Source organism: Orycteropus afer, unplaced genomic scaffold, assembly GCF_000298275.1.
Source record: "Orycteropus afer afer isolate SDZICR_OR568_19922 unplaced genomic scaffold, OryAfe1.0 scaffold00079, whole genome shotgun sequence".
In the NCBI taxonomy this organism is placed as follows: Eukaryota; Metazoa; Chordata; class Mammalia; order Tubulidentata; family Orycteropodidae; genus Orycteropus; species Orycteropus afer.
In genome coordinates this window covers 5188282-5204045 of record NW_006921666.1, presented here as the reverse complement: position 1 = coordinate 5204045, position 15764 = coordinate 5188282, and the positions used below count along the sequence as shown (strand labels likewise).

Here is a 15764-nt window from a genome sequence, read left to right as displayed (position 1 = left end):
TGTTAATTGGTTTCCCTTTTCTTTGTTGAAGAGGGTCTGTGCAATCCTTCTGCCTAGTCCGCCATCTTGCCCCGCCTCTCAGCCTGACTTCTTTAATACCATTTTTTAAAGGAAGTTTAGCTGTTACCAGCAGGTGCCAAGGACTGATACCTGACAAAAAAAAAAAAAAAAAAAAAACGTAGGAAGATCTGAGGATCTGTTGTAATGGATAACTCTGGTGGCCCCCAGTTAGCAAATTAATTATTTAAATGTGCATAAGAGTCTCTCAAGTGTTCAGAAACCATTTTTCTTCTGTAGAATGGATTCTTATCTCAGGCATGTGTGTCATCTTCATTTGTCTCTCCAGCCCCTTTCCATCGTGGTAAATAGCAAGTCCTTCTGGAAATTAACCTCATTGCTAAATTCAGGGACCTCGGAGGAAGGAAGGGCTTTGCTGGGTTTAAACTTCTAGAAAGAGTTTCCTTGGTAGAATCACCAGAGCAGCCAACATCCACTGAGTGCTTGCCCGGGGTCAGCATTGCTATATGCATTTTACCCTCATTATCTCACTCACAGCCAGAACAACCCCATGAGGGATGTGCTGTGAGGAAACCCATTTTTCAGATGAGGAGCCTGAGACCTGTTAACTCAGAGTCAGCAGTTCCCAATACACAGTAGAACTGACTTCTCTGATGGACAAACTCTTAACCATCATGCATTGCTTGTTTCTGCCCTTACATGTGTGACCCCAACAAGGGCGCCAGAAAGGGCTGTGGGGAAGCTGTTCAGTGTGTGACCCAGATTCTTGCATGTTGGGGGCATACTCTTGCCCAACAGAGGACAGCAAGATAGGCCTTAGGCTAACGAAGCCAGCCTTTTCCTCTTCCCTCTAGGAATAGCTGTTCATCATGAATCTTCTCCCCTACCATGAGGGATCAGATATCTGGTACTCCAGTTTTAGTGTTTATGATTGGCTGTTGCTGGTATCCCGGACCTTCTCTTCTCTTAGAAGTTCATAATAAAATAATTCAACAGATTGGGTTTCTCAGAACTTCCATGGTTACTTTGAAGGGAGAAACCAAATTCCATTGGTTTCTGCGTAGAGAAACCCTCAACCCACATCATATGGGCAGTATCTGGCAGAGGCCGTAGACTCTCTAGTAAGCTCAGGTTCCCCTGCAGGTCAGGCCCGTTTGGGAAAAGGGCCCCACACTGGAAGCTAGGAGGGCCAGGAGCAGTGCTGCTAGGGGTGGGAGGGAGGCCATGTTTAATCAGATGATGGTGAAGTTGAGGCCAGGGCAGCTCTGGCTGAGCTCCAGTTGAGCTGGGAGTCAAAGGGAAAATGATGCCTCCAGGGGCTTTGACCACTGACTACTGCTTTTACAAAGGCTTGGATGGGGCATCAGTCCCCTCCTGCTAGAGTCAATAGTCATTAATCAAAATGGGAACTGGGTTCCAGCCAACTACAGATGATTGACTCGACATGTCTCCCTTCTCCCCAGGGGACAAGTGTCAGCTGTGGCCCACCCTCAACCTGATGCTGCACTCTCTCTGAACATCATCTCAGTACCCTCCCCATGGGCACAGCCACTCCTTCCTCTTGCTATCCCTCAGCCTCCACCTTCTGGAGACTTCCATGTCCTTGGTGCCTCCATTTTCTCTGCCCACTGACAGCATAATTCATGTTGCCCAAATCCCAGCTCCCATCCCCTTGTCCACTCTCTTCTCTTGACTGCTAAGTCAGTGCTTCTCAACTGGAGAGATTTTACCCTCTACCCCCTGCCTAGGGGACATGTGACAATGTCTGGAGACTTTTGGTTGTCATATCTGGAAGGATGAGTGTTACTGGCATCTAGTGAGTAGAAGCCAGGGATGTTGCTAAACATCTCACAGTGCACACAGCAGCCCCCCAGCCAACAATTATCTGACCCCAAACATCAGTAGTGCTGTGTTTGAGAAACTTGGATCTCAGCTGCTGGAGAAGATTGGGCTCCAGGGTGAGCTAAGGTGGCCCCTCCTCTCACAGTTGCTGTTTCAAACTTGCTGCCTTTTTCTAGACCGATTGCCCTCTGGCTCTCCACCTTCACTTCCTGCATCTCCCACTTGAGCTGAGGGAGATGTAGGAGCTGAGGAGGGGTCTTCTCTCATTCACCTCTCCCCTTTGGCACCTACAGACTTCCCATCTGCATACCACATCTGTCCTTTTCTTCCTGCAGGAGTGAATTTCTCTACCTGCACTTTAGATTCCTTTCACACCTCTAGCACCATCTGGAATCCTGGTGGTCCTCACATTTAATGCCCACAAGAATCACCACTGAGGGGTTTATTTATTCATTTTTTAAAAGGATGATTTCTGGATCCCACTGCAGAAATGCATGCTCAGGACATTCTGGGGGAGGGGTCAGGGCCAGGAAGCTACCTATTCAACAAGCACCTCAACCATCTCCAGTGATGTCACTGAGGGGTGGGGTGTACACGGGAACTAGGTGACACTGTCACAGGGGGTGGCACCAAGATGACTGTCTATAAAACTTTGGTGCAGTGTTTCAGCAGCAATTTATTATAAAAATATCTCTGTAGTTAGTTATAACAACAAAACGTTCTTCATAAGCCCAGCTTACGTTTATCAATATACTTACAAGGCTAAAACTCTGTGCTAATTTGCATTTTGAACCTTTTAATGGGCTCTGGTCGGAGCTGTCATTACCTAATTACAACGATGCTTTGAATCACGTGGTTTCATCTGCACAGGGTACAAGCACTACTGTTGTTTTCATTACTGTGGGTGGTTGCTTTTGTCAAATTTTCTACAATATTGTGGTAATTAGTACCTGTGAACCTATATCAATAACTTTTGTGAGAGTGAAGTAGTAATTAGAGAAACAGAAGGAGAAAAATTGGAAAAGGCTTTCATTCAGATACTAATAATGTTGTAATTCAGTATGGAAAGATTTTATAGAACAGTTTTGTTGTTAGTGTTTGTATAATCTAAGAAACGTTACATTTAAGCAATTTACAACTACATTTATCACATATTATTCTACGATTAACCAAAAATAAAAACAAACAATTTACCGCCATCAAGTTGATTCTAACTTATAGCAACCTTCATCGGGTTTCCAAGGCAGTAAGTCTTTACAGAAGTAGATTGTCCCGTCTTCCTTCTGCAGAGTGGCTGGTGGGTTTGAACTGCTAACCTTCTGGTTAGTAGTCAAATGCCTTAGGCACTGTGCCACCAAAGCTCCTTATTCATTACTAAGGATTCTGTACAAGGAGCTCTGGTGGTGTAGTGGTTAAAGTGTTTGGCTGCTAACCAAAATGGCGGTGGTTTGAACCCACCAGCTGCTCTGCAGAGGAAAGATGGGGCAATCTGCTTCTGTAAAGATTTACAGCCTTGGAAATCCAATGGGGATCGCTGTGGATCAGAATTGACTTGATGGCAGTGGGTTTGGTTATTTGAGTTTAAGGGTTTTGTGTGGTGTGGTACGTGAGGAAGTCCATGGTGGAGGGGTGACACCAACCCTGGTAATGCACTGGCTAACTCAGGTGAAGGTTGAGCTACAATTGGAGAAAAACTGGCTTATTTTGTCTCTTCAATCTTTCCATCTTGGTTTGCTCATTACCATTAGCATTTAAAATAGAGTAACTTGATAGCTCATTGCTAAACAAAAGTTCAGTGGAACCCATCAGCTGCTCCATGGGAGAAAAATGAGGCAGTCTGCTTCTGTAAAGATTTATAGCTTTGAAAACCTAGTGGGGTCACTATGAGTTGGAATTGACTCTGTGGCAGTGGGCTTGGTTTGGGGGGTATAATTCATTATCCACTTTGGAGAAAGAAGGGAGAGCTATTGCTAAATGATCCTGGTTTAGTGGATGGAACCAAGATTGCCCAGGGAAAACTGGGAAGTATGGTTACTTAAAAGTATGGTAATTGAAAAATACCTTAAATTCTTTCCATTCTTAAATTGTGCAGCGCTTCCCCCGTCAAAGAAGCCAACAGAACTGACCGTAACAAGAAAATCATTCCACCGCCCAAGTCCAGGGAGGTGGCCAAAGTGTAAGGCGTGGATGGTGCTGCCTGAGGGGCTAAAGGAGGCACCCCACGCCCTCCTCAATACTTGCCAAACCTGCCTTCACCTGACCTTGTCACCATGTGGAATCCCTTGCCCACTACTTTCTAGATAAGCTCTCATCACATTTCTAGGGCATGTTCCCTTTTTAGTCTCTGTCAATGAGGAAAATGCCTCTGGCCACTGTTTCCTCTCCTTGGATTTCTTTCCCCCTGTTGTTCCTTTCAATTGTGCCTTTGAATGAATGAATGATGATGGCCTGGAGATCAAGTACAAATGGAGGGTGTGGCAAAGGGAAGGTTTCCTAGAGGCTCTGTGCTCTTCAGCAATTCTCCTCCTTCTGCCTGGTGCATCAAGAGCTAAGCAGTGCAGAAGGGCACTGTACCTGCCCCTTCTTCTTGCCTCCTGGAGGATTCTCTATTCTCACAGAACACTGTCCAACTCGCTTGCTCTGGTAGTATAGTGTCTAAGGCACTTGACTGCTAACCAGAAGACTGGTGGTTCAAACCCACCAGCCACTCCTCAGAAGGAAGATGGGGCAATCTACTTCCGTAGTGATACTGCCTCAGAAATCCAAGGAGGGGTCGCTATGACTATGAGTTGGGTCCGACTCGATGGCACATAACAACAACAACAACAATGGGACAAGATGAGAGCTCTGGTGGAGTAGTGCCTAAGGCCTTTGACTGGTAACCAGAAGGTTAACGGTTCAAACCCACCAGCCATTCCTCAGAAGGAAGACTGGGCAATCTACTTCCTTAGAGACACTGCCTCAGAAACCCAAGGAGGGGTCGCTATGAGTCGGATTCGACTTGACAGCAGTGAGTTTGGTTCTTTTTGGTTTTCTGGGACAAGATACGACAGTGAGGACAGTGCCAAGGTTCAGAGCTCCCAGGACAGCCAGACATTGTCTGGCCAGGGGCAGGTGGATTGGGCCCACATTCTTAGAGGTCTGTAAGGAGGAGACCTCTGCCTTGGCAGCTCTTCCTAGGGCCTCATGTCAGGAGCTTGGAGCTTCAGACCAATAGCCCCAGTTGGAGTCCCAGCTTTTCCTATCATTCATGTGGCCTGGAACAAACCCCGAGCTTCAACTTTTCTCTTCTGTAAAATAGGGATAATAGTGTCTAGCAGACGGGTTGTGAAGTGTAGGGCATATGACTGGTGCTTGATGAATGGTCATTAATATCGCCCATCCCCCTGAGCAGAGGGGCAGCTGCGTATCTCCTGAGACTGGAAAGATAGCAGAAGACCTGGATGGAAATTTCAACACAGAAAAGAAACTGTGACTTCCTGGAGGTCTTCATATGTTAACGAATGAATGAAAGCAGGCACCCAAGGAGCACAGCAGGGCACCCCTGTCAGCAGAGTGCGCACACTTCCCCTCTTGGCTTTTTGCACACTTGTATTTGCTTAATGTCTTTCATTCCTAGAAGAGTATCAGCTTTTTAGGGACACAGGCTATGCGTATGGTGTTACCTTGATCTGGCCAGCACTTGGCACATTGTTGTTGTTGCTATTATCATTGAGTTGCTGTGACTCATGACCACCTCACATGGAAGAAAGGGAACACTGCCCAGTCCCGTGCCATCTTCGTGATGCTGGAATCTATTGTTGCCTCAGTCCATCTCATTGAGGGCTTCCCTCCACTTTACCAAACATGATGTCCTTTTTTAGTGTTTGATCTTTCCTGACAACATGGCCAAAATAAGCAAGACAAAGCCTCACCACCCTTGCTTTAAGGAGCGTTCTGGTTGTATCTCCTCTAAGTCTGATCTATTCATTCTCTTGGCAGTCCGTGGTATATCAGTATCCTCTGCCAACACTAATATTTGAAGGCATCAATTCTTCTGCTGCTTCATTTTTTTCATTGTCCAGCTTTCCCATGCAGATGAGGCAATTGAAAAGACCATGGCTTGAATTAAGCGCACCGTAGTCATCAGGGTGACATCTTTGCTTTTTAAAAGATCTTTTTTTTCTCCCCCAGCAGATTTGCCCAAGGCATACATTCATTTCCTGATTGCTACTTCCATGGACATTGATTACTGCCCCAAAATACATGTCGACTATCCCCAGAAAAAGACATCCTGGTGGACCCAAAATAATGGTCACAGAGATGACAGGGAAACCAGAAGCAGACATGACATGGTTAGACACCACTCAGCTAGGACTGGGCACCAAGTCAGCAACAGGTTCCCCTGCCAGCACTGACTGAGCCAGGGTTGAGCTTGCCTCTGCCCCAGCCTCTGGGTCTCCAGCCAGGGGCTGTGGAAGGCCCGTGTTGTCTCCTAGGCCCCAGCAGGGTGCTCTGTGTTCTTCTCCTTAATCAAGGAAATGGGCAGGAGTGGAAAACCAAGGCTTGGGGACAGAACTTCATGTCTGTCAGGTTTGCCTGAGCTAGGAATCTGGAGGAAGACAATTGGGGAAGGTGTGGCCTGCTCTCTCTGGCAGTGGTTATGGGGCTGTTCATCTGTGCCCCTCAGAGAAAATACTTCCAGTAAGTCCAAATAAAGATTGGAAGGAGAGAGGCATGTAATGCAAGCTTACAAAGTAGGTGCTGCTTAATTATTGTTTACACCAATTGTATCTCCTGAAATGGCTGGAGCTCTTCTGAGCCTGAGGGAAGGGTGGAGATGGAAGGCCTGGGGTCTGGGAGCTGTCTGACCCACGAGGGCTTATCCTAGCAGTGCTGGGCTGGTCCTGTGAACAGCAGAGTCTAAAACAGCAAGCCAATAAAATCCTCCCAAAACACAGTTGCTGTGGAATCGATTCTGATCCATTCCAACTCATGGTGACCTCATATATGTGAGAATAGAGCTGTGCTCCATAGGGTTCCAATACCTGATTTTTCAGAAGTTGATCACGAGACTTCTGAGATACCTCTGGATTGACTTGAACTTCCAATCTTTTGGTTAGTAGCCTGAGCACGTTAACAGGATGTACCACCCCAGGGCTCCAAAAAATGAAAGAGCATCTGATCAGCTGTCCTCTGCTGACCTGGGAAAGGGCCTTCTGAGGAGGAAATCCAGAAGTGCACTTGACCCTGCTCTGTTAGGTTTGCCTGTGCATTAGTTTCTGCCAGGCTGCTGGGAGAACGTTGGCATTTTCTATAGACACACCAAGGCTTTGGTGCTTTGAGGGAAAGGAGGTGGCAGTGTAGAGCTCAGGGTACTGATGGGGCACCAACCAGAGATACAAAAGGGCCCAGAGGAGACCCTCAAGTGGAAGACCTTCTCAAGGCCATCTTGAGTTGGGGCTTTTAGGAGAGGTACCTCAGAGGACAAAGGAACATTCAGTTCAGAACAGAAGAGACTGGGGGGGCCACAGCTCCTATCTTCAAACACTACATACCAATAGATTATAAACTAATTGAGAGTAGGAGCCTTATAAATATCTTTTATCTTTCTATCCCAAACACCCTGCTCAGTCTCTGATACAGAGTCTGCGCTCAATACATGACTTTGTTGAATGAATGAATGAAAGGTTTGAAGGGCTGACAGGGAAGAGGGATACAACTATGTTCTGGGTGGCCCCAAGGAGCAGTACTTGGACCACTGAGTGACAGCTCCAGGGGAAGAGAAAGAAAGGAAAACAGTCTGTGGTTAGAATGATCTAAACCAAACCAGATCAGTTCTGACAAGTTGACTCCAACTCATGGTGACCCGTGTGTTAGAGTGGAACTGCTCCACAGGGTTTGCTGGCTGTGGTCTTTATGGAAGCAGATTGACAGGCCTTTTTTCTGCAGTGCCACTGACTACTTTTGAACTGCCAACCTTTAGATTAGTAGTGTGAACCATAATAGTGTGATCTATAGGGCAATATATTCCCTGTCACTGGACATGTTCAGAGGAAGTCTGGTGGTACAATGGTGATGCCCTCAGCTCATAACTGAAAGGCCAACTGTTCAAACCCACAGCAGCTTTGTGGGAGAAAGATGGGGCAGTCTGCTTCTGCAAAGATTTACAGGCTTGGAAACCCTATGGGGCTGTTCTACTCTGTCCTATAGGATCTCTATGAGATGGAATTTGACTTGACAGCAGTGGGTGGGGACACGTTCAAGTATAGACGAGACAACATCTTGGGAGGTATGAAAAAAACAAACTCACTGCTATCGAGTCTGTTCCGACTCACAGCTACCCCCATTGAGTTTCTGAGGCTGTAAATCTTTACAGAAGTAGATTGCCCCCATCTTCTTCCCGCGGAGCAACTGGTGGGTTTGAACCTCTGACTTTCTGGTTAGTAGCCAAATACCTTGCTCACTACACCTACAATTATGAAATCATTCATGGAAGCAAGGACATTGGAGGTGCCTCCCCATCATAACATTACAAACATTTTGTGGTATTGGTTTATGGTCAAATCTGTGATGTGAAGTGGGCAGGTCTTTTCGCAGGTGGTGACCAGTCCTTTCAGATGTAACGTTATTGTTACTGAGCAATGGTGGAGGTAGAACCCTGGCTGCTCCCCCACTGGGCCTCAGCACTGATACCCTCCCAACCATGAGTCATCTTTCCATTAATGCTGTTATACTCCCTGGGTGGTGCAAAGGGTTAACACCCTTGGCTGCTAACAGAAAGGTTGTAAGTGCTAGTCCACCCAGAGGTATCTCAGAAGATAGGCCTGGTAATCTACTTGTGAACAATCAGCCACTAAAAACTCTATGGAGCATAGTTCTGCTCTGACATGTGGAATTGCTGAGTCAGAGTCAACTCAACAGCAGCTGGTTTTACCACTTGTGATAGTTAAATTTGTGTGTCAGCTTGGCTGGGCCTGGTTGAATGGCTGGGCAGCTGGTGGTAATTATTCCCTGTGATGAGACTGGTAGTCAACTCCATGGTGGGATCTATCACAAGAAGCTGAGTAGCTGCTTTTGGGATGTGGTCTGCTTCCTGCATATGAGGAGAAGCCTTGGAGATAGTCTCTAGCATATGGCGTGCTTGGACTCTGCATGTAGCTGTGTCATTGTTCAGCCGCCTGCCATGCTCTGCCGACCTTGGGACTTTCAATGGACTTAAATTAATGGCCTGCCGTGTGGCTTGGTAACATCAGGACTGTGCCTTTTTACTTGTCAACCTTGGATTTGTCAGTCTCAGCAGCCAGCAGCTGTCTGAGTGAAAAAAAGACTCTAGCTCCAGTGGGCTGGGAGCAGGAGACAGAGCTGGACCCCAAGGTTAAGGGGCTTTCACCCAGCCCCTAGAGCCTGGGACTCTGAACTTGGACTTAAAGCCTCCAAATTGTAAGAATAAACCCCTGCTTGTTCAGGCCATCCCATTTGCGGGTATATTCCCGTCAGAGAGGCATTAGGTAACCAGAACACCACTGACCTCTCTAGCCCTTTGCAGTTTCCAAGATCTTTCCCTCTTTCCTTCTACCTGCTCCTTAGAATTCATCATCTTTCCACCCCACACGGGAGGCTCAGAGAGTGAAGCAACGTTCCCAGGTCATGTGGCCAGGACAGGGACAGAAAACCTGACCCAGGTCTGACTCCAAATCCCAGTCCTGGCTGGCGCCACGGGTCTTGAGTGTGGCCTGTGGCTGGGACTGAGTTTTCCAGAACACATCCCTTGACCTCTCCTGCTGTGGGCTGGGCTCATCTTACCTCTCTTGCTTACTGAGAGAGAGACAAGTCTCCTCCCTTCATCCCAGGAGGTGGTGAGTGAGAGGGTCACACCCTTCCTGCCCTTCTCTCCCACCCAACATGGTTCTTGGAGGAGGGGCTTTTGTTAATGGCAGTGACTATTCCTCCTCCCAGTGTTCCTGCCATATTGGGTAGGATCCTTCTACTGTGTGGATGAGGCAGCCAGGGCTCAGAGAGGTTAGGAAATGTGCTGGGGGATACACAAGGTTGGGATTGGAAGGCTCCCCCATGCTGCCTGATGGAGGTGGTCTCTAGAAGGGGAGGTGGAAGGGGCTGGTGGAAGCTGGCCTGCTCAGGGTCTAGGAAGGGCATTGAGAAATGGGGCCTGAAGTTGCCCTCCGTATCTGTGCTCTCTTGCCAAGGCTGGGCCAGAGACAAAGCCCAGAAGGCAGTCACAAGCCGCTCCTCTTGCCCGTGGCTAGTTGACTTGGCACCTCTGATCCCAGTCTTGGTGATGGTGGGTTTGGAGGGGAAGCAGCAAGCTTGGGTTTACCAGATGCCCCAGTGGGGACACCATCATGAATGAAGGATATTGTGAAATGGGTTATCAGGCTATTGTGAGATTCCTGGCCAGGTGCACCAGAATGATAAATTGTACCCAGCATGTATTACTGCCATGTAGAAACAAATGAACGAAAATAACCCAAATGTTCAGCCTTGAGTCCACTCCATCTCCTAGCAATCCTATGAGACAGAGCAGAACTGCCCCATAGGGTTTCCAAGGCTGTAATCTTTACAGAAACAGACTGCCACATCTTTCTTCCATGGAGAAGCTGGTGGTTTGAATCGCTGACTTTTTGGTTAGCAGTTGAGCTTTCTAACCACCGTGCAACCAGAGCTCCTTTTAAGGTGGGCCAACTACTTTGTTGAATAAAGAGTTACCATCTTGTGTCTCTCAAGTCAGCAATTCTCAAACCACAATTCTTAATTCTCAAGTTTATTGATCTACGCATAGTTTCTTTAGTGATTCCGAAGGTTCTGCAGGTAATCAATCCCATAAACTTGTTTAGGGCTGTACTCTTTTGTGACCCATTGGCTGTCTCAGCTATCATTTTATCTCATCAAGGTCTTCATGGAGAGCCCCTCCCAGACGCCCCGCCCCGTCGGTGCCGGAGCCCAAAGCCACACCCACCGCACCCTGCTCAGAACTGACTCCCCCGCCTCTGTGTCCACAGGCTGCTGAACAGAATGTCCGCAGACGACCGGCACCTCGGTTCCAGCTGCGGCTCCTTCATCAAGACTGAGCCGTCCAGCCCGTCCTCGGGCATCGATGCCCTCAGCCACCACAGTCCCAGTGGCTCGTCCGACGCCAGCGGTGGCTTTGGCATGGCACTGGGCGCCCATGCCAGCGGCCTGGACTCGCCACCTATGTTTGCAGGCGCGGGTCTGGGAGGCACCCCGTGCCGCAAGAGCTACGAGGACTGTGCCAGCGGCATCATGGAGGACTCGGCCATCAAGTGCGAGTACATGCTGAACGCCATCCCCAAGCGCCTGTGCCTCGTGTGCGGGGACATTGCCTCTGGCTATCACTACGGCGTGGCCTCCTGCGAGGCCTGCAAGGCATTCTTCAAGAGGACCATCCAAGGTGCGTGGTGGCTGGGGTGGACCTGGGCGCTGGGGTGTGGGTGGGGCGCCGCGGCCAGCCCTTCCAACCGGAAACCCAGGTGGTTCCGGTGAGCTGCCTCGTCCGGCCCGCTGGAACAGAGCTTCTGAAAGGCCCCTTTTCTGACTCTCAGGGTTTCTCTTTCTGAGATTCTGGACAAAGACATAACTCCAAGACTGTTGTTGAAACTGACATGCACGCCTCAGGGTGCCGGCACATGCACCCCACACCTACCCAAAGAAAATCCACACAAATGCCTCGCCTCGTGTATGCCTCACACTGGTGTGGGCAACGCTGTCAAATAGGCCCCCTTCAAAAAACTCATTTTGGGGGAAAGAATTGACTCTTGTATCATGTGCTCAGTGATTCCAACCTGTGGAAGTATAATGGGTACCTCACTTTTTTTTTATCTTTTTAAATTAGCAAAAGTGAAACGTGGCTATTTTCTCACTGTAAGAGCCAGGCAGAAGGCTAAAGGGAACGTTCCTTGAGCACTCTTTACTGCTAGTCCCAGTTTGGCCAGGTTTCCAGGGCTTCTCAAGAAGTGCATTTGCATATAAGCTGAGTCACATTCTGATGGGAATGTGGTTGGCTGCTCTTTAATGGGTTCTAGAATGCTTCCTTCTGATAAAGGCAAAAAAGAACCCTGGTGGTGGCCTCTGTAAAGTCATCCCTAGGTTAATGGGCGATAATGGTGGGTGGGACTTCCATGGGCTGGTGTCAAGTGCATGGCAGCCATGATACTGCATTGGCAGTGGTAGAACCCTTGGTTCATTCATTCACTGGAGTATCTATTGAGTGTCTACTGAGACCCAGGCATTGTTCTAGGTGCTGGTGATGGGCTAGTGAGCAAAATAGACAAAAATTGCTGCTTGTGCACTCACTACTCCATTGGGGCAGAAACTGCAAACCAGGTTAGATAAAACCCATTCCACATTCCTGCTCCCTGTCCACATTTCCTTGGTTCAGAGCCCTATGTGGCCCTTCTTTTCCCTCCTTCTCTACCTTCCTTTAGGAAGAGGTAGGCTAAGCTTCCCTGGGATGATTCTCAGCAAATACTTTATTATTTAAATTTCTTCGGGTGATAATTTATTAAATTGAGGGCATCAGGATTGGACATGTTTCCAGTTCTGTATATGGAGGTGGTATGTACAGTGGCTAATCACCTGGGCTCCTGGGTCATACAACCCATCAGTTACCCTAGAGCTAAATGACCTTGGCCGTGCTGCCTCAGTTTCTCTCTGTGTTTCAGTATTCTTCTCTGTGAAGATGATAATGTCCCTGCCTCTCACAGAGATGTTAAAAGGATTAAGTGATTTATATATATATATGTATATATATATGTAGCACTGGGCTGTTGCCTGATACCCAGTAAGTGCTAAATAAATGTTTACAATTGTTATTTTCATTTCCTAAGGCATTTGGCTACTAACCAGAAGGTTGATGGTTCAGACCCACCAGCCACTCCTCAGAAGGAAGATGGGGCAATCTACTTCTGTAGTGATACTGCCTCAGAAACCCAAGGAGGGGTCGCCATGAGTCGGATCCGACTTGATGGCAGTGTGTGTGTTTGTTTTAAGACAACAACCGACATAGAATTTGTTTTACTTACAGAGCAAACTTTTGTAATCTACCTATATTTAAATGAAACAGTATAATTACTATTTTGACCTAACAAGACTTAAACGATTTAGTTATAAATAAGATGTATTTCAAAAATGAACCTCTAAGTTAATAATAAACAAGGTGAAAATTCCAAAGTGCAAAAGAGTTAACAGCCAAAAGCAAGTTTTCTACAATTCCAGACCCTGGTTCCTTGTACTCTCCCCAGAAGGAGCCATGTTCCCAATTTCTTTCAGCAAATATTTATTGAACACCTGTACCAAGCACTGTGTTAGCCTCCAGGACATAATCATGAATTGTTTTTTAAAAAGAGAATCACATTTTTGTCCATCTATATTTTTAATAAAAGGACTGGAAAGTTCTGGGTCCAATTCCCTGGAAACAGGCTGAGAATGTTTACTGCACCCTCACCAGAGGCCCAGGCGCTGGGAGGGTTCTTGGCAAGTCAGGCGCCCTATGGAGGGTTTTTAAGTAATCTTAATTATTTGCTACCATTAATAGGATAATGATCTTTTCGCAGAAGTCAGAAGACAAACAGCAGCATTTAGTGCAGGCAGAGAGCTGAACTGCTCCGTCTCTTCTCATTCTTACGTGTTTAACCAGAAAGGTTTGCATCCAAGCAGGGAAAAGTACACTAAGCTGACCAATTCCTGTGGGCATATTATTAACCCTTTGGTTTTGGTCTAACAAAGACTTTATTATGGTTGCTTTTGAACATGATAGTTGTAGAAAATTTGGAAAAATAGGAGAAGTGTTAAGAAAAGAAAAAAAAAGGCCATTGTGGCTGTCACTGGACAGCCCCAGAGACAAGCTAGCATTGAGTCTCTGCTCTGAGTAAGGCCGTTATTGTTGGGTATCTATTTGGACTCTGGTGAATCGGTGTGACAAGAGTAGAACTTCCTGTAGGGTTTTCTAGGCTATAATCTTTATAGGAGTAGATCATCAGGTGTTTCTTGGAGCCACTGAGGGAGTTCAGGCTGCCAACCTTTGAGTTAGCAGCTGAGTGCTTAACCATTGTGCCACCAGGTGTCCTGATTAAAATAATGGAGGGGAAACAGGGAAGGAAGGATCTGCCTTCAAGGAGCAAAATCGAATATTTAGTGCACATGGAGTCAGCAGGCAGGGTTTTTATTTATGCATTAGGCCCCAGACCAGGGTGCAGTCTCCCAAACACCTACTCAATTAAAGAAAACATTCATTCAGGGTATTTTTAAAAGTCCTTAACTTGGACCAAGGGTCTTTAGTTTTGAATGATTCATTAACCAGTAAGTGCAAATCCTCGAGACTTGGAAATCATGCTAGGGTCCCATCCCACCTCTCTCCTTAGCTCTCGCTTCAGGCTGTTCAATTCCTTACCCAATATGGGTAAGGAGCCCTGGTGGTGCAGAGGTTAAGCTCTCGACTGCTAACCAAAAGGTCAGCTGTTCGAACCTATCCAGCAACTCTGGGAGAAACGACCTGAAGGTCTTAAAGGTTACAGCCCAGATTACAGCCTGCTTCGCTAGAACATTCACATGCTGTCGTATGCACCCTCTATGAGTTGCAATGGACCAGACAGCACCTAAGAGCACCAGTATGGGGAGAAATTTTGCAGAAACAAGGATGTTCTGGTAGACATGGAGAGAAAGCACTGCAGCAGTCATCCCTTCTCTGCAAACATTGAGCACTCACTATATGCTGGTCTGTGCTAGGTGCTAGCACTGTGGGCGGGCAACAAGGAGGGAGGGAATTACAGGCCACCCCCTGTTTTTGTAAATTAAGTTTTAGTGGAAAACAGCCTCACCTGTTCATTTGCATGTCTGTGCCTGATTTGGTGAAACATTCATTATATGGTCCTTTACCAAAAGTTTCTCCCAGCACTGCAGCATAGAACCGAATGTGTCCCCTGTCCTCGCGGGGCTTCTGATCAACCCTTCATAATGCCATTGTAAGTGTTTGTTCCACCTTTGCCCAGTTCTCTGCTATGAAGGGGAATTTCTTGTCAGTGCTGGGGGCTGTGTGTGCTCTCCCAGAATAGATGAGCTCAGAGATAGACAAAGGCACCTTCCTGGCTCCCTGGCAAGAGATTGTCCTCTACCTGATTGAATTTACTAGCATATCAAAAGGGAAAAATGTGTCCAACAGAGAACTGGTCAGCCCTGCGGCAGAGAAAAAGAAGGCAAGCTTAGGCTAAGGCCTCCTCTCCTGGAAATGGAAAAGGGATTCCAATGGGTTTAGCCTGATGCAATTAAACATTAAATTTACTTGATTAAGATCTTTGTGATTATGATCTGGTTCCCCTGCAGGTCTTCTGCAGGGAAAGAACTTGGAAGTTAGGTAGATTGTGTCCAGTAGATCAGTTCCTGGGCTTGTAAATACATCAGGCCCCTGAATTTGGGCAATGCGAGTGTACCACTGAGAGATGAGAGGGAGCTTGTTAAGGCAGGATTCTGGCTCATAGGGCTGGGTGCTGGATTCTGAATGGTGGTACCAACCCAGAGTAAAGAATACCATGTGAAGTGACCTTTTCTAAGTTAGACGACCAACCTTGACCCTACCACCCTGCCGCTGATTCTCAGCAATGACCTCCATTTTTGTCTCATGGAGAAACTGGAAACTCTAGAATAGGAAATCCCTCACTCAGCTCTTTGCCACCAAACCTGCTTACACTCCCCCTAGCTGCAGTTATCTTTCCCTCATTGATTCCACTAGTATTTATTGCTCCCCACTCACTGCTGGGAGATGTCTTCCTCCCCTTGGCTCAGCTCCCCAACCTTTGACTCTCATCTCCTCCCACCTGCCCAGAGACCCTCTTACTGATTATTTCCTCGCCTTTATTTTCTCACCTTCTTGCTCTCTAGAGTCTCCTTCCTTA

At 47.2% G+C, this 15764-nt stretch overlaps 1 protein-coding gene across 1 annotated transcript in view; it reads left to right on the top strand.

The window, feature by feature from the left end:
* The first annotated feature begins 10866 nt into the window (after positions 1-10866).
* Positions 10867-15764, top strand: part of ESRRB (estrogen related receptor beta) — a 66507-nt gene continuing 61609 nt past the window's right edge. Inside the window, exon 1 of the mRNA XM_007941346.2 lies at positions 10867-11269. Within this exon, the coding sequence (XP_007939537.1) occupies positions 10873-11269 (397 nt within the window). The 5' untranslated portion in view covers positions 10867-10872. The remainder of the gene's footprint in view (positions 11270-15764) is intronic.